Source organism: Macaca nemestrina, chromosome 10 (genome assembly GCF_043159975.1).
Source record: "Macaca nemestrina isolate mMacNem1 chromosome 10, mMacNem.hap1, whole genome shotgun sequence".
NCBI lineage: Eukaryota > Metazoa > Chordata > Mammalia > Primates > Cercopithecidae > Macaca > Macaca nemestrina.
In genome coordinates, this window is record NC_092134.1 from 417,820 (window position 1) to 435,998 (window position 18,179).

General features: G+C 50.3%; 1 protein-coding gene across 5 annotated transcripts in view; it reads left to right on the top strand.

The window, feature by feature from the left end:
• LOC105490588 (DNA polymerase epsilon, catalytic subunit) overlaps window positions 1–18,179 on the top strand; it is a 67,229-nt gene that overhangs the window by 33,268 nt on the left and 15,782 nt on the right. For all 5 annotated transcript variants that reach the window (XR_011608620.1, XM_071070722.1, XM_071070725.1 and 2 more), the window contains exons 30-40: window positions 7,341–7,553; window positions 7,714–7,923; window positions 8,157–8,300; window positions 12,614–12,754; window positions 13,031–13,184; window positions 13,261–13,367; window positions 13,595–13,771; window positions 13,862–14,085; window positions 14,230–14,450; window positions 14,777–14,981; window positions 17,653–17,826. Coding sequence is in view for 4 of the 5 variants with exons in the window: in XM_071070722.1 (XP_070926823.1) it covers window positions 7,341–7,553; window positions 7,714–7,923; window positions 8,157–8,300; window positions 12,614–12,754; window positions 13,031–13,184; window positions 13,261–13,367; window positions 13,595–13,771; window positions 13,862–14,085; window positions 14,230–14,450; window positions 14,777–14,981; window positions 17,653–17,826 (1,970 nt within the window). In the remaining variant the exon portion in view is untranslated. The remainder of the gene's footprint in view (window positions 1–7,340; window positions 7,554–7,713; window positions 7,924–8,156; window positions 8,301–12,613; window positions 12,755–13,030; window positions 13,185–13,260; window positions 13,368–13,594; window positions 13,772–13,861; window positions 14,086–14,229; window positions 14,451–14,776; window positions 14,982–17,652; window positions 17,827–18,179) is intronic.

The following is an 18,179-nucleotide window of genomic DNA, read 5'->3' on the forward strand; positions in this document are numbered from 1 at the left end:
TGGGAGGCCAGGGTGGGCGGATCACAAGGTCAGAAGATCAAGACCATCCTGGCTAACACGGTGAAACCCCGTCTCTACTAAAAATACAAAAAATTAGCCGGGCATGGTGGCAGGCACCTGTAGTCCCAGCTACTCGGGAGGCTGAGGCAGGAGAATGGTGTGAACCCAGGAGGCAGAGCTTGCAGTGAGCCAAGATCGTACCACTGCACTCCAGCCTGGGCGACAGAGCGAGACTGTCTCAAAAAAAGAAAGAAAGAAAAAGGTTCTGAGATGGATTGGATTTTAAAATTTAACTGTCTCATTTGTAAGAGTTATATATATATATTCTTTACCCCCCTCCCCGAGACGGAATCTTGCTCTGTCTCCCAGGCAGGAGTGCAGTGGCTCAATCTTGGCTCACTGCAGCTTCCGCCTCCTGGGTTTAAGCAGTTCTCCTGCCTCGGCCTCCAGTGTAGCTGGGATTATAGGAGCACACCATTATGCCTAGCTAATTTTAAGTTTTTTAATTTTTTAAAATTTTTAGTAGAGATGGGGTTTCAACATGTTGGCCAGGCTGGTCCCAAACTCCTGACCTCAGGTGAAGCACCCGCCTCGGCCTCCCAAAGTGCTGGAATTACAGGCATAAGTCACTGCACCCAGCCAAGAGTTAAATTGAAAAGATAGGACATAGAAAAAGCAAAAGGACTAAAAAATATGCATACCAGGTAAATGTTAACCAAAAGAAAGCTGATGCAGCTGTATTAATACCAGACAAAATACTCTAAACCAAAAGTATTAGGAAACATAACGACGGTTGTTAAATAATACTGAAAGTCACAATTCTCTGGAAATATATACTAATTGTAACAATGTAGCTTCACACTAAATAATGTAAACATTTACCTAATTATAAGAAGAATTTACCTCCAATCAGTTTGGGAGATGTTGACATCCCTCCCTCAACTGATAGTTGGAGCAGACCAAAAATCAGCAAAAATATGTTTGGAATGACACAATCAACTAACTAGATTTAGTCACTAGCTATAATACATTTAGTGAACAAATGTAGTCTTGCACTAAAATTAGAGAATACCTATCCTTTTCAAGAATACATAAATTAGTGACCATATATATACCACAGAGTAAGCTGCAGCCAGTTCTAGATAACCTAAATACAGACCATGTTTGTCTGTGGTAAAAAACCACATAAATAACTTGTGGATCGAAAAAGTCATAGAACTTAGACAATACTTGGAACTAAATGTAAATACACTATCAAAATTTGTAGTATGCAGTTAAACAGGACTTGTATACGCATTTATATATCTAAATGCATGTATTAGTAAAGAAAAATCGAAAATTAAGTTTCCAACTGAAGAAGTTAGAGTACAACAGATCCGTCAGAGGAAGTAGACAGAAAGAAGTTATAAAGAGTTATAAAGGTAACCAGGCATGGTGGTACACACCTGTAGTCCTAGCTATTCGGAAGGCTGAGAGGCAGGAGGATTGCTTGAGCCCAGGAATTTGAGGCTGTAGTGGGCTATGATGGCACCTATGAACAGGCACTTCACTCCAGCCTGGGCAACACAAGGAGACCCCAACTCAAGAAAGAAAAGAGGCTGGGCGCGGTGGCTCACGCCTGTAATCCCAGCACTCTGGGAAGCTGAGGTGGGCGGATCACAAGGTCAGGAGATCGAGACCATCCTGGTTAACACAGTGAAACCCCATCTCTACTAAAATTACAAAAAATTGGCCAGGCATGGTGGCGGGTGCCTGTAGTCCCAGCTACTGGGGAGGCTGAGGCAGAAGAATGGCGTGAACCCAGGAGGTGGAACTTGCAGTGAGCTGAGATCGTGCCACTGCTCTCCAGCCTGGGTGACAGAGTGAGACTCCGTCTCAAAAAAAAAAAGAAAGAAAAGAAAGAAGTTACAAAATTGAGCCAGAATGAGTGAAACAAGCAATACAATTAAAATGTTGTTCTTTGAAAAGACTTAGGAAATAGTCACATCTTTTTCTTTTCTTTTGAGACAAGGTCTCATTGTGTCACCCAGGCTGGAGTACAGTGGCACAATCATGGCTCACTGCAGCCTTGACCTCCCGGGCTCAATTGATCCACCGGCCTCAGCCTCCTGCATAGCTGGGACTATGAGCGCACACCACCACGCCCAGCTAATTTTTGTATTTTTTTGTAGAGACAAGGTGTTGTCGTGTTGTACTGGCTGGTTACATGTTTTTCAGGATGGAGTTTTTTATTTTTATTTTAATGAAAATAGACATCATTATAGATATAGTAAAGCCTTAAAAAATGGAATGATTCCCATTTTCTGCTAAACAGTTGGAAAACATAGATGGAATGGACAGTATCCTCAAGTTATGCACTGACCTAAGAAGTAATGAAAACCTGAATAGAACTTTAACCATCACAGAAATTGACACTTACAAAGAAACAGGCCGGGCGTGGTGGCTCATGCCTATAATCCCAGCTTTCAGGGAGGCAGAGGCGGGAGGATAGCTTGAGCCCAGGAGTTCGAGACCTACCTGCACAATATGGTGAGACCCCATTCTCCACAAAAAGGAAAAAAAAAAAAGACAGAAAAAAAAAAGAGAGACAAAAAAAAAAAAAGTGTAAAAGAAACACCAAACCCAAATGATTTTTAAGAGAAAAAGGAAAAAAAACACTTAGCTCATTTGGTAACCTTGGCAATCCTTGTTACTTTGGTAACATAATTGAAAACAGGAAAGGAAAGTTACGGGCCATGAACAATAGATGAAAAAATATTAACATGCATGAACAATAACGATATGACCAGCTAGGACTTATGCCAAGAATAGCAAGCACTGTTTAATTTTAGAATCTGCCAAGTGAGTTTTTCTTGAGAGAAATCCACTAATTCATCATTAAAGGAGAAAACTCATAGGATCATCTCCAGTAGATGCAGAAACAACATGTGGTAAAACTTTAACATCTGTTCATGATAAAGCTTTGAACAATCAAAATCAGAATAGATGAGATATTTCTTAACCTGATAAAGTGTTTTCGAAACCTAACAGCAGACCTCACACTTAACCACAAAATACTGGAAGCATTGAAGTAAGGAGTAACAAAGGGATGCCTTTTAACCACTGCTTCTGTTCAAAACAGTTTGGAGATCTAGCCAGTATAATTAAACCAGAAAAAGAATTGAATTTTAAGGATTGAAAAGGGAGACATCAGCTTATTATTTACAGACGATATAATTTAACAGAAAATGTAAGGAAACCTAGATTTTGTGTTAACTAATATGTATTTCAGCAACAATTAGATACCAAGGTAAGATAAAAATCTGTAGCTTTTGACCGGGCGTGGTGGCTCACACCTGTAATCCCAGCACTTTGGGAGGCCGAGGCGGGCAGATCTCACTGTTGCCCAGGCTGATATTAAACTCTTGGGCTCAAGTGATCCTCCTGCCTGGGCCTCCCAAAGCACTGGGATTACAGGTGTGAGCCACCATGCCTGGCCTATACACAACTTTATTGAACATATAAAAATTTACCTAAGTAACAAAAAGAGGTACCATCTTTATAGATGCAAGGACTCAGTATTAAAATATGGCAGTTTGCCCCATATTAATTCATAAAATTCAGTGTAATTCCAATAAAAAAATCTGTAAAAAGCTTTTTGGATAGAACTTGACAGATGAATCTTAAAATTCATATAAAGAGTAAGGATAAGAATAACCAAAGAATTTTGAAGAATAAGGAGGGCATGTTAATCTTACTGTGTAACGAGACACGCTATCATGGTGTCTTAACGATGAGAGGAGAGCAGTAGAGCCGATTGGGAGTCTAGAAACAGACTCTCCTGGAAGCTGGAAGTTGGAAGTTGGTAGGTCACAGAGGAACCATTACAGATCGTTAAGGAGAGAGTGGACCACAGTGAGTGATGCTGGTAAAAATGGTTTTTCATATTTGAAGAAGTAAGTTGCTGGTGTCACACTGAGTGTAAAACTAAGGCTGAGTGTGATGGCTCATGCCTGTAATTGCAGTGCTTTGGGAGTCCAAGGAAGAAGGATCAGTTGAGCCCAGAAGATCCAGACCAGCCTGGGCAACACAGGGAGGCCTCATCTCTACCAAAAAAAAAAAATCTACACAACAAAATTAGGAATGGTTGTGCATGCCTGTAGTCCCAGCTACTTGAGAGGCTGAGGTGGGAGGATCACTGGAGCCTGGGAGGTTGAGGCTGCAGTGAGCCAAGATGACACCACTGCACTCCAGCCTGGGTGACAGTGAGACCCCTGTGTCTTAAAAAAGAAAAAAGAGAACAAAAAGCTTTGGTAAACAGCTCAGGAGACTGTCGTTATGATGCTGGGGTGGGAAGGGCTTTTTTAAGGCACATGTGAAAAATATCACAAAGGGAAAGAATGATCAATTAATTAAAAGTTAAATCTTCTGTAGTCTGGGACAAGAAAGGCAGAATGTCGGTAATTGTTGACATTGGTGATAAGAGCATGGGAGCTCGTTACTGTGCTTTTGTATATGTTTGAAAACTTTCCTGATAGGAAGTCAACACACACAAACTTATATGTAGCACAGAAGTCACCATGAAACAAAGGCCTCAGTCACATTTTGAAGAGGTTTAGAATGTACAAAAGTTAGAAATGGCTCATAAACGTGTGTTAGCTGTCTATTGCTGCCTAACAAATGACCCCAAAACTTAGCAACTTAAATGCACCCGTGTATCCGAGGGCTCCACTGGAGAAGGACCCACTTCCGAGCTCCCTCCCATGGGGATGGCAGGACTTGGTTCCTCCTTGGCCTTTGTCTGGACATTATCCTTAGTCCCCTGCTCCATACGGCTCTTCATGGGATAGCTCACAGCATGGCGCTGGCTTTTGAGAGAGTGCCAGCCAGACAGAAGCCACAGTGTTTTATAGGTGCACTCAGGAGTGGCATTCTGTGACTTTTGTTGGAGTCTGTTCATCAGGGGCAGTCACCGGGTCCCACCCCCACTCAGGGAAGGAGTCACACAGGGTGTGAACACCAGGAAGTGGGAGTCGGGCCATTTTGGGCGTTGCCTGCACAGGGCCACGAAGATGTTTGGCCTTACTATTGATTGGGTAAATGCAGCATGATATATTTAGATAGCAGGTCACACTGCAAGCAAGTAAGTGTGGTGGCATCAAGTATCAAGATTGTAGGAAGTAGAAAATCCCTGGTGCTAGAGGTGGAGGTGGTTGTTCTCCGGGACCAGGCAACACATAACAGAGATGGTCGCTGAGTCACAGTTTGTAGTTTTGAAAAAGTAGGCACTTGTCATTCTTCATTTGCAAAGTCCTGGGTAGGCAGGCTGATGTGTTTGTATGATGGAACATTTTACATCAGTTACAACGAACGAATCATATGTACGTGTTTCACCTGGTGTCAGTCTCAAAAACACATGGCTGAGTAAAGAAACAAGTTGCAGGACCAGGCGTGTGGCTCACGCCTGTAATCCCAGCACTTTGGGAGGCCGAGGTGGGTGGATCACTTGAGGTCAGGAGTTCGAGACCAGCCTGGCCAGCATGGTGAAACCCCATCTTTACTAAAAATACAACAAAAAATTAGCCGGGCTTGGTGGCAGGCGCTTGTAATCCTAGCTTCTTGGGAGGCTGAGGCAGGAGAATCGCTTGAACCCAGGAAGCAATGTTGCAGTGAGACGAGATCACGCCATTGCGCTCCAGCCTGGACAACAGTGAGATTCTGTTTCAAAAAAAAAAGGGAGGCTGGGCACAGTGGCTCACACCTGTAATTCCAGCACTTTGGGAGGCCGAGACAGGCAGATCACGAGGTCAGGAGATCGAGACCATCCTGGCTAACACAGTGAAACCCCGTCTCTACTAAAAATACAAAAAAAAAAAAAAAAAAAAATTAGCCGGGCGTGGTGGCGGGCACCTGTAGTCCCAACTACTCGGGAGGCTGAGGCAGGAGAATGGCGTGAACCCAGGAGGCGGAGCTAGGAGTGAGCCGAGGTTGCGCTACTGCACTCCAGCCTGGGCGACAGAGCGAGACTCTGTCTCAACAAAAAAAAAATTTAAAAAAAGGAAACAAGTTGCAGTCAGATGTGTCCCACATGTTACTATTTAAGTTAAAACTTACAGCTGTGGCATATGTCTGTGGACATGTGGTAAAAATTTAAAGGTGTGTGGGGGCAGACAGAAGAGGGCTGTACCCATTATTTGCAACATTTTCTTTCTTATAAAAAGAGCATACTGGAGCAAACATGGCAAAATGCAAAGATTTACTTATTGGTAGTCTTGAGTGACATTTTATTTTTCAGTTTGATCTTTTCACTTTCTTTTTTTTTTTTTTTTTGAGACGGAGTCTTGCTCTGTTGCCCAGGCTAGAGTGCGGTGACGCAACCTCTGCCTCCCGAGTTCCCGCCATTCTTCTGCCTCAGCCTCCCCAGCAGCTGGTACTACAGGTGCCCGCCACCACGCCGGGCTAATTTTTTGTATTTTTAATAGAGATGGGGTTTCACCGTGTTGGCCAGGATGGTCTCGATCTCCTGACCTCGTGATCTGCCCACTTCAACCTCCCACAGTGCTGGGATTACAATAGTGAGCCACCGCTCCCTGCCTCACTTTGTTTTTGTTTTTGTTTTGTTTTGTTTTGTTTTGTTAAAGAGGGTCTCACCCTGTCGCCCAGGCTGGAATGCAGTGGCGCAACCTTGGCTCACTGCAACCCCCACCTCCTGGGCTCAAGTGATCCTTCCACCTCAGCTTCCCAAGTAGCTGGGACCTCAGGTGCACACAACCACGCCCAGCTAATTTTTCTGTGTTTTGTAGAGATGGGGTTTCACCATGTTGGCCAGGCTAGTCTCAAACTCCTGGCTCAAGTGATCCGCCCACCTCAGCCTCTCTAAGTGTTGGGATGACAGGCGTGAGCCACCACCCCCGGCCTTCACTATTAAAAGTTCAATAAACTTGTATAAACAAACATCCTATTTCAGGTGATACACTTATGTTAGATTTCGAGAAGTGGAATTTGTGGGGATGAGGTCCTGAGATTCTTGTTTGCCTGTTTTTATGAGGCAAGGTTTCACTCTTGCCCAGGCTGGAGTTCAGTGGTGTGATCATGGCTCGCCACAGCCTCCGACTCCTGGGTTCAATTGATCCTCCTGCCTCAGCCTACCAAGTAGCTGGGACTACAGGCACACTACCACGCCTGGCTAATTTGTAATATATTTTGTAGAGAGAGGGTCTTGCTGTTACCCAGACTGGTCCCAAACTCCTGGCCCCAAGCAATTCTTCTGACTTGGCCTCCCAAAGTGTTGGGATTCCAGGCGTGAGCCACCCTGCCCAGCCGGAGATCCTGAGATTTAAGGCTTCACTGGGTTTTTGCAGGTCACGATGGCCGAGGCCTCAGAAGACAGTCCGAGGCCAAGTGCTCCCGACATGGAGGACTTCGGCCTCGTGAAGCCGCCTCACCCAGCAGCCCCTGTCGCTGTGAAGAGGAAGCGAGTTCTTTGGGAGAGCCAGGAGGAGTCCCAGGACCTCACGCCGACTGTGCCCTGGCAGGAGATCTTGGGACAGCCTCCCGCCCTAGGAACCACCCAGGTAAGGCACACGGTTGTGACACTATCTCTAAGGGGTCTGCTGCAAAGCCCAGGGAGCCCGAGATGCGTCCTGACCCCTAGGGAGGCTGCTTGTGAGAAAGTCGTGGCGGGCATTCCCATCTCACCACTTGCACGTGGGCTGTGCTCACCATCCATCCCAGGAGGAGTGGCTTGTCTGGCTCCGGTTCCACAAGAAGAAGTGGCAGCTGCAGGCCCGGCAGCGCCTTGCCCGCAGGAAGAGGCAGCGTCTGGAGTCAGCAGAGGGTGTGCTGAGGCCTGGGGCCATCCGGGATGGTCCTGCCACGGGGCTGGGGAGCTTCTTGCGAAGAACTGCCCGCAGCATCCTGGACCTTCCGTGGCAGATTGTGCAGGTGTAGACCTTGATCCGAGGGGAGGGCAGTGGCTCTGCTGATGGCCCAGGGATGGGGTGTCCGGCTGGGCCCTGAGGTCTGGGATGGGAGGATTGGAGTGGGCCTGGAGTTTCCTGCCCATCGTAGGGAGGCCTAAGGCCCTGTGCTGGGAGCTGGAAGCTACCTGGGAGGTGGCCCTGTGTGTGGGTTCCAGTGTGTCCTGTGACGTGCTGTATGTCCGTGTGGCCTTTCAGATCAGCGAGACCAGCCAGGCCGGCCTGTTCAGGCTGTGGGCGCTCATTGGCAGTGACTTGCACTGCATCAGGCTGAGCATCCCCCGTGTGTTCTACGTGAACCAGCGAGTTGCTAAAGCGGAGGAGGGCACTTCGTATCGCAAGGTAGGGAGGCAGCCGGTGCTGGTCTCTGCAGTCATCTGCCTGGGCAGCCTCTGAGGTGGCTTTCCCGTGATCTAGCGTGGCCTTGAGCCTCCATCTCCTCAGTACCTTATGGGGATGTTGTAGGAATTCCTCAAAACAATGTGTGTGAACACTGAGTGCAGAGTCTAGGGCAGAGCGAGTGCTGGGGATGGAGCTGCTGGTGTCCTTGTCACGATGAGCTTGTCTGCCCGCGAGGTCCATGTCGCAGGGACAAACCGAGTGGCGTTTGTTAGAGGTTGTGAACTCTGTCTCCATCGGATGTTTGGCTGTTAACAGCTTTATTGGGATGTAAAGTTACATGCCATCCAACTCACCCATTCAAGGTGCACAATTCATTGGCTTTTAGTGGCATGACTATTGCCAGTCAATGTTGACATTTTCTTTTTTTTTTTTCTAATTTTACTTTGATTTCTGGGATCCATGTGCAGAACGTGCAGATTTGTTACATAAGTAAGCATATGCCATGGTTGTTTGCTGCACCCATCACCCCATCACCTGGGCATTAGGCCCCACATGCATTAGCTGTTTGTCCTGATACTCTCCCTCCCCTCGCCCCCCCCTTCAGATATTTTCATCACTCCAAAAAGAAACCTTGCATCCCTTACCTGTCACCATCCTCCCCCAGCCGTCAGTAGCCACTGATCCACTTCCTGTCTCTGGGTTTGCCTGTTTGGGCATTTGATATCAATGGAACCCTACAGTAGATGGGTCTTTGTGCTGGGCTCCTCCCACCTGCAGAAAGTCTGGGGTTTTCATGTGGCCATGAGTGCGCCAAGGCTCTTAGGTGGCATCTCGGCCCAAACCCCCCGTTGTTAATCTGTCAGCTCAGCACATTTCTTGACTGGATGCTGTGAATCACGTAAGAAGTGACGTGTAGCTGGGGCGATGAGGTGTGCACGTTTGTACCTACACAAGGAGGTTTTCTGGAGAAGGTGAAACTCGATTCCAGCCAGGTGATTCAGTAGAATGTGCATCTAGAAAGCAGATAGATGCAGAGCCAGGTGTGGTGGTTCACACCCGTAATCTCAGCACTTTGGGAGACCAAAGTGGGTGGATAAAAAAGGAAAGCGGACGCAGAGGCATCGAGACCACAGAGAACAGGTGGGAGTGTGGGATTTCCACACCTTCCTTCAGATGCGTGGTGCTGTGGCGCTGCGGCTGCCTTCAGATGCGTGGTGCTGTGGCGCTGCGGCTGCCTTCAGATGCGTGGTGCTGTGGCGCTGCGGCTGCCTTCAGATGCGTGGTGCTGTGGCGCTGTGGCTGCCTTCAGATGCGTGGTGCTGTGGCGCTGTGGCTGCCTTCAGACGCGTGGTGCTGTGGAGCTGCGGCTGTGTAGAAGTGCCCTTACTTTTGGGTTGCTTTTCTTTATGACTGTCAGCTCATCTCTGGAGGGAGGCTCTGGCACTGTGTGAATATCCTGTCCTCGACATTTGACTGGATGGTGTCAGCATCCATGTCTCATGGGGTCCATGGGGCTCCAGGATAATATCTTCTGATTCTGTCCCCCGTGTATATTAGCTGTTTCCTTTATAACGAAGAGCTTTGTGTAGATCAGGTGGAAGTGAACTCTAGTTTATTCCTTAAAAAACAAGATACGAGGCCAGGTGCGGTGGCTCAAGCCTGTAATCCCAGCACTTTGGGAGGCCGAGACGGGCGGATCACGAGGTCAGGAGATCGAGACCATCCTGGCTAATAACACGGTGAAACCCCGTCTCTACTAAAAAAAAAATACGAAAAACTAGCCGGGCGAGGTGGCGGGCGCCTGTAGTCCCAGCTACTCAGGTGGCTGAGGCAGGAGAATGGCGTGAACCCGGGAGGCAGAGCTTGCAGTGAGCTGAGATCCAGCCACTGCACTCCAGCCTGGGCGACAGAGCGAGACTCCGTCTCAAAAAAAAAAAAAAAAAGGCAAGATACAAGAGGTATGACACACTAAGGGTTTTTTTTTTTTTTAAAGCAAGAGAAATGCTTTTTCCCTTTAAATTATTTTTTAATTTTCAAGGTAGGGCATGGCAAATGGGTTTATTCGTTTTACTTTCTCTCTCTTTTTAAAATGTTACTATGGATTTGTGGATTTTTGTTTGACTTTTGTTGTTTTGGTTTTTGAGATGGTCTCACTCCATCACCCAGGCTGGAGTGCAGTGGTATGATCTTGCCTCCCTGCAGCCTTGTACTCTTGGGCCCAAGAGATCCTCCTGCCTCTGTGTTTCATGTTTTAAGATCAGTTGTAGCCAAATCCCGCCCAACACACGCGCGTTAGGTATGTTAAGGTGCACGGCAGGCCGTCACCTTATGTTGTTGATAAGTCCTTAGAAACTGCAATTTTAAGTGAAATGACTTTAAGTAAAATGATGTATGATGAAACAGATTTTTTTTCTTCCCGGAAACATTGTAATGAAACTGTGTTGGCCAGGCACAGCGGTGCATGCCTGTAATCCCAGCAATTTGGGAGGCTGAGGCTGGTGGATTGCTTGAGCTCAGGCATTCGAGACCAGCCTGGGCAACATGGCAAAACCCCTTCTCTACAGAGTTTTTTAAAAATTTTATTTATTTTTATGTATTTGTTTGTTTGTTTGTTTTGAGATGGAGTTTCTCTCTTGTTTCCCAGGCTGGAATGCAATGGCGCGATCTCAGCTCACCACAACCTCCGCCTCCCAGGTTCAAGAAATTCTCTTGCCTCAGCCTCCCGAGTAGCTGGGATTACAGGCATACACCACCACACTCGGCTAATTTTGTATTTTTTAGTAGAGACGGGGTTTCTCTGTGTTAATTAGGCTGGTCTCGAACTCCCGACCTCAGGTGATCCGCCAGCCTGTCCTAGGATTACAGGCGTGAGCCACAGCGCCTGGCCCCAGAATTTTTTTTTTTTAAAGGAAGAAACTGCGTTGAACAAAATGATGTTATTTGAGGACCTGCTATACGTCACTTCACTTAACATCGCAGTTTCCAAGTATCCATTGATGTTGTTAAGTGAGGACTTACTGTAATTTACATATAGTTAAGTGCAGATTTTTAAATATGCAGTTGATTGGGTTTTTGGACACATGACTATGTCTGTGTCGCCCACACCCCCACGCAGGTGCAGAACATTTCCATCACCCCAGAGGGTGCTTTTGTCCCCCCGTGCAACCTTCTGCTGGCCTGATTTCTGTATTTCTGTAACTCTGTGTGACTTTCTAGAGCTTCATATTAACGGAGCCAGACAGTAGACTCTTTGGTGGTCAGTATCTCTTTGAGACTCAACTTATCCCAAATTGGGCTGGCCGGATCCCTTCAAGCTGGCACTTGAGTCCTTTTGGCATGCCCTGTTGGTATTTGAACACTTCCTTGCTTTCTGGCCACTAAGAGAGGCCAGATTCACCTTGAACTTCTAGACATGGAATTAGCTGTTCCTCTAAAGAGCCTGAGCCTCGTTGAGAGGTTATGTTGAGAAACCAAGTCCTCTCCAGGACTCCCCCAGCTCCCCCAACAGGGAGCTAGGGTACCTCTCTCCAGCTCTCCTCTCCAGGATTCCCCCAGCCCGCCATGCAGGAAGCTAGGGTGCCCCTCTCCAGCTCTCCCGGACTCCCCAGTTCCCCATGCACATACTCTGGCTTCCCCAGGGGCTCTCTTTCCATTCCTCTAACTAGGAAAATGTGACTTATCTCAGTTTTTGCCATCTACACCCTCAGGTTAAACCCATGAGAGAATGGAGGAAGAGGAACTGGGAGCCTCCCCAGACCAGGTTGACTGCTGCTGTATTCTGAGAGCTCTTGTCTATTATCAGAGGCTGCAGGGTGCTTTTCAAAATTGCATCCAGAGGCCAGGCACGGTGGCTCACACCTGCAGTTCAGCGATTCAGGAGGCTGAAGTGGGAGGATTGCTTGAGCCCAGGAGTTTGAGACCAGCCTGGGCCTCATAGTAAAGCCTCCTTTCTACAGAAAAATGAAAAAGCCACCCGTGGTGGTGTGTCCTTGTCCCAGATACTCAGGGGGCTAAGACTGGAGGACCGCTTGAGCCCAGGAGTCGGAGGCTGCAGTGAGCTGTGATCACACTGCTATACTCCAGCCTGGGCAATACAGCGAGACCCTGTCCGTGAAAAATAAATAAATAACATAAAAATTACGTCCAGAGTTTTTAGTTGTAATCATTGACAAAGGTGGACTGTGGCATGGTGGGTGTGCCCCATCATTAGGGGCACTGGAAGTCCTAGGACTCGGAACAGCCTGTGCATGTATGTGTACCACAGACATTACCACCTACGCCCTGTGACGAGATCATCATTGTATTCTCACCAGGTAAATCGGGTCCTTCCTCGCTCCAATGTGGTCTATAATCTCTATGAGTATTCAGTGCCGGAGGACATGTACCAGGAACACATCAACGAGATCAACGCTGAGCTGTCAGCACCAGACATCGAGGGTGTATATGAGACTCAGGTGACTCCCCAGCCACCCTCGGCTGAACTAGGGGAGGCTCCAGCAGGGTGGAATAGAGGAAAGAAACCCGCCCAGGGTGTGGGCTGGAAAACAGCAGTGATTGTGGACTCGTGCCCACAGGTGAGGTGAATGTCAGCAGGGTGTCTGCCAAAGGTGACCTGTGGGCAGTGGGCCGGGCAGCTGCAGGGGCACAGCCACATCCCAGGCAGGAGTCACGTGGGCAGCCAGAGCCCCCCCCATCCAGCCCTTGCCAGCCTGTCTGCCCGCCTCTTCCAGGTTCCGTTACTGTTCCGGGCCCTGGTGCACCTGGGCTGTGTGTGTGTGGTCAGTAAACAGCTGGTGAGGCACCTTTCGGGCTGGGAAGCAGAGACCTTTGCTCTTGAGCACCTGGAGATGCGCTCTCTGGCCCAGTTCAGCTACCTGGAACCAGGTATGGCCTACACCAGCCGCCACCATGTGCCTGCCTCCCAGACATCTTGGGGTGACGGTCTTGTTTTCTTCTGCAGGGAGTATCCGCCATATCTACCTGTACCACCATGCACAGGGCCACAAAGCGCTCTTTGGGATCTTCATCCCCTCACAGCGCAGGGCGTCCGTCTTTGTGCTGGACACTGTGAGTCCTGGGCCCTCCATGGCAGCACATTGGTTGGAGCAGGGTCTGGGGAAGGAGGACATCTCCCAGGGTGCCCGGGCCCTCCAGGTCTTGTCCTCAAGGGCCTTTGCCCATGAGTGCCTGTCGTGATTGAATTGGCAGTGCCATGGCAGTGGTGGAGTCTGCCCCAGGGCTGCCCCCACTTCCTCCCACACAGGGTGAGGCTGACACGGTCTGCGTTTGTCTAGGTGCGCAGCAACCAGATGCCCAACCTTGGCGCCCTGTACTCAGCAGAGCACGGCCTCCTCCTGGAGAAGGTGGGCCCTGAGCTCCTGCCGCCCCCCAAACACACCTTCGAAGTTCGGGCAGAAACTGACCTGAAGACCATCTGCAGAGCCATCCAGCGATTCCTGCTCGCCTACAAGGTGAGGGTGGCTGGGATCCTGCTGTGTGAGTCGCCTCTCCTTTGAGGCTGGGCCCACCTGGGTCTTTTCTTCCATTGTGCCTTGACCCAGGAGGAGCGCCGGGGGCCCACGCTCATCGCCGTTCAGTCCAGCTGGGAGCTGAAGAGGCTGGCCAGTGAGATTCCTGTCTTGGAGGAATTCCCGCTGGTGCCTATCTGTGTGGCCGACAAGATCAACTATGGGGTCCTGGACTGGCAGCGCCATGGAGCCCGGCGCATGATCCGGCACTACCTCAACCTGGACACCTGCCTGTCGCAGGCCTTTGAGATGAGCAGGTGAGCGCAGCACTGTCACCGTGGGCCAGTGGTCCCCAGGCAGAGCCGGCCTCAGTGGTCTCTGTGACCCGGCAATGTGCCCTGGCACTGAGCTGTGCCCCGGCGCCAACCTGTGCCTCAGTGCTGACCTGTGCCCCGGTGCAGGTACTTTCACATTCCCATCGGGAACCTGCCAGAGGACATCTCCACGTTCGGCTCCGACCTCTTCTTTGCCCGCCATCTCCATCGCCACAACCACCTGCTCTGGCTGTCCCCTACGGCCCGCCCTGACCTGGGTGGAAAGGAGGCTGATGACAACTGTCTTGTCATGGAGTTTGATGACCAAGCCACTGTTGAGATCAACAGTTCAGGCTGTTACTCCACAGGTAAGTGGGCAGGAGGACGAGGTCCACGAGACCTGACTGGTGTTTCTGCCATTCTGTGACATCTTCTCAAGGCAAGAGTGCCCGAGGATGGGCTCAGAGCTCGACCTCGCAGGTCAGAGCTGAAGCTGCAGGAGACAGTCCTGGGGTCAAGGTCCAGGTGGGGCCTCCTGTGCCCTCGGGAATCTGAATAGCCTGGCAGGTGTGAGGATGGGTGTGGGCAGGTCTAATGCTGGTTTTGGTGGTGGTGGTGGCTGGAGTCAGGCCCAGGGGGCTGGTGGTGCAGGAGCTGGCAGGATGCTGGCTGAGCATGGCGTCTTCCTGTACAGTGTGTGTGGAGCTGGACCTTCAGAACCTGGCCGTCAACACCATCCTCCAGTCTCACCACGTCAACGACATGGAGGGGGCTGACAGCATGGGGATCAGCTTCGACGTGATCCAGCAGGCCTCCCTGGAGGACATGATCACGGGCGGTCAGGCTGCCAGTGCCCCAGCGAGCTACGATGAGACAGCCCTGTGCTCTAACACCTTCAGGTGCCACCCTCTCCAGGAAGGAGTGTTATAATAGAAGGGTCTTATCCTTTGCCCTTAATTTGGAAAGCTAAGGTCTAAGACAGTGTCCCCTGGGCTTCCCTTAGTCTTAATGGCAGAGCCAGAGACCACTGCGGCAAGTTTCCCATCTTCAGTCTGTTGTCTTTACCACCATGTGGGTCCAGCCTGGTCCCTGGCGACTGTTCCATGTGCTGCCTCTGACCTCCCTGTGGCCAGAGGTACTTCACACAAAGAGCCTTTCTAACCGGGGCCACTTTCGACGTGACCAAAGGTACATCATAGGGATCTCCAGCCGGCTCTACTGAGTATGATGTGCGAGGCATCGGCACTTAGGTGTCAGGAGCCATCGGTCTGCCACGGAGGTCATGGTTGAGGGTCTAGAGCCGTCAGTCTGCCGCAGAGGGTGTGGTTGAGGGTCAGGAGCTGTCGGTCTGCTGTGGAGAGCGTGGTTGACAGCAGCTACTTGCAGTACCCACCAGTGGTGGTTCATACTGGGGAACGCTTGCTGTGTACCAGGAGGTGGGCCAAGCACTTCACATTCTGCCTCTGTCCCCACAGCAGCCCAGGGACAGGGAGCGGTTATTGTCCATTTTTCAGATGAGGAAACTGAGGTCAGAGGGGCTGGCTTTGTGGTCATACCACAAACAAATGGAAGGGTTGGCACTCAGAAACAAGTCTTTCTAATTCTAGAGCCTGTGCTCAGCCGTAGTTTTAATGACCACACAGAAGGGGAGAGGGAGCATGTCAGAGCTGGGAAATGAGGCCGGGAGAGGACTGGTGGAAAGAAGCAGGGAGGCAGTTGGGAGCCCGGAGCAGGGTCTTGGCAGAGAGACGGTAGGCCAGGCCTGAGAGGTAGATGGAGTCCAACAGCAGATCCCCAAACTGCCGCTCTGGGGAACGTGGGGTTTGCTGAATTGTTGAAGAGTTGGTGATGAAAAGGAGTTTTAGGAATGGGACTTGGACCTCTGTAGGTTCTCCTGTAACATTCTGTTCTTGACCCCATTGAAGTTCCCACTTCTTCAGTAGGGTGACGTGCAGTTTTGGAACCTTTAGCTGAATTGGGGTTCCAGTATCAGAGCAGCTGGCATCTCTGCCCTATGGGAAGTGAAGGGGGCCAAACGGGGCGTGTACAGTACACTGCCCAATGCCTAGCTGTCTGGCCTGTGACCAGGGCCCCCCACCACAGGAAACTTGTTTACACTGGCACACGCCCTTGTGGCTTTTGTGTGGCCTGTGTCTAGGTCCCACCTGCCTGACCATTGCTTCGGTGTAGGGTCCCAGCCTTGTGTTCCCCCTAGCGTGGTAGGGAAGACCCAGCCCAGGGTGGCCCCTGCCTCTTCAGAGGGAAGGCACAAAATCAGTCACCACCGCAATAGGGAATAAGTGCAAAGATGTGTTCCTTACATCTCCTGGGCAGGGAGGGTGCCGTGAGTAGGGAAGCCATCCTCCCTCCCAGGGCCATGCAAGGCAGGCACAGGGAGAGTGCCCAGGGCAGCTGGCCGTGTGAGAAAATGGGGTGTAGGCATGCGTTAGTTCACGGGCAAGTGCCTGAATGGTCCATTTAAAGGAAGTGGCAGGAAGGCAGGGCCCAGCCTGCTAGGCGGGAAAGAGTCCTCTAAGTTCTTGTCTCTGACTGACCGGGGCCATGTGGGTGTGGTGGTGTTTTGTTCTGTTTTGTTCTTGTTTTTTGAGTCAGAGTCTTGCTCCGTCACCCAGGCTGGAGTGCAGTGGCGCCATCTTGGGTCACTGCAACCTCCACCTCCTGGGTTCAAGCGATTCTCCTGCCTCAGCCTCCTAAGTAGCTGGGATTACAGGCGTGCACCAGCCCAGCTAATTTTTATTTTTTTTATTTTTTATTTATTTTTTTTTTGAGACGGAGTCTCACGCTGTTGCCCAGGCTGGAGTGCAGTGGCGCGATCTCGGCTCACTGCAAGCTCCGCCTCCCGGGTTCACGCCATTCTCCTGCCTCAGCCTCCTGAGTAGCTGGGACTATAGGCGCCCGCCACCGCGCCCGGCTAATTTTTTGTATTTTTAGTAGAGACGGGGTTTCACTGTGGTCTCGATCTCCTGACCTTGTGATCCGCCCGCCTCGGCCTCCCAAAGTGCTGGGATTACAGGCTTGAGCCACCGCGCCCGGCCTAATTTTTATATTTTTAATAGAGACGGGGTTTCACCATGTTGGCCAAGCTGGTCTCGAGCTCTTGACCTCAGATGATCCACCCACCTCGACCTCGCAAAGTGCTGGGATTACAGGCGTGAGCCACTGCATCTGGCCTAGTGTGTTCTGATGTGTAGGCAGTGGCTTTGCTGTGTCCTTCCTGTCAGGGGCCCCAGCCCGTCGCACACTTGCTGCCCCGTACTGTACTGCCCTCCCATCCTGCTTCAGAACACACAGAGTTTGGGTTGTGTTGAGGGATGTGCAAAGCCTGAGCTAGTTTCAGGAATGAACTGGAAAGAAACAGATGAGGCATGAAGGTAAAGGGATGAAATTCGGACAGTGACTTAAGGTGGGGACAGTGAGAAGGGGAGGTGACAGTGACGGATTTGGACCCAGCCGTGTAGGGAAAACCTGTGCCTGTTTCAGCTGGAGTGTCCTGCGTGGCGGCAGCATGGGAGGCTGAGGGTACAAGGGTGTCCTGCACTTCTCTTTCAGGATCCTGAAGAGCATGGTCGTGGGCTGGGTGAAGGAGATCACCCAGTACCACAACATCTATGCGGACAACCAGGTGATGCACTTCTACCGCTGGCTTCGGTCACCGTCCTCTCTGCTTCATGACCCCGCCCTGCACCGCACGCTCCACAACATGATGAAGAAGCTCTTCCTGCAGTGAGTGCTCCTCCTCCCTGGGCCATCCTCCGCGTCCTCAGCTGGGCTGCTCCCTTACTCTCCAGAACCAGAGACGTGGCCAGCCAGTGCCGCTGGGATAAGTAGTCTATTTCTGGGTTTGTGGAGCATAACGATCTTCAAAGGATCCCAGAGAAACACGCAATTGCTGCTGCAGCATCACCTGCACATCCTGCAGAGAACGCTAGGTGGCACCCCCACTCCTGCCCCTTTCCTGCACAAGTCCTGCTGCACAGGGTATTGCTGTATGCCTTGCTCGTTTTAGTGAAAATATGCCTTGGAGATCTGTGTGAGGACATGCCATATGAAAGAACATTTAGCCTCTTTCCAGCCTT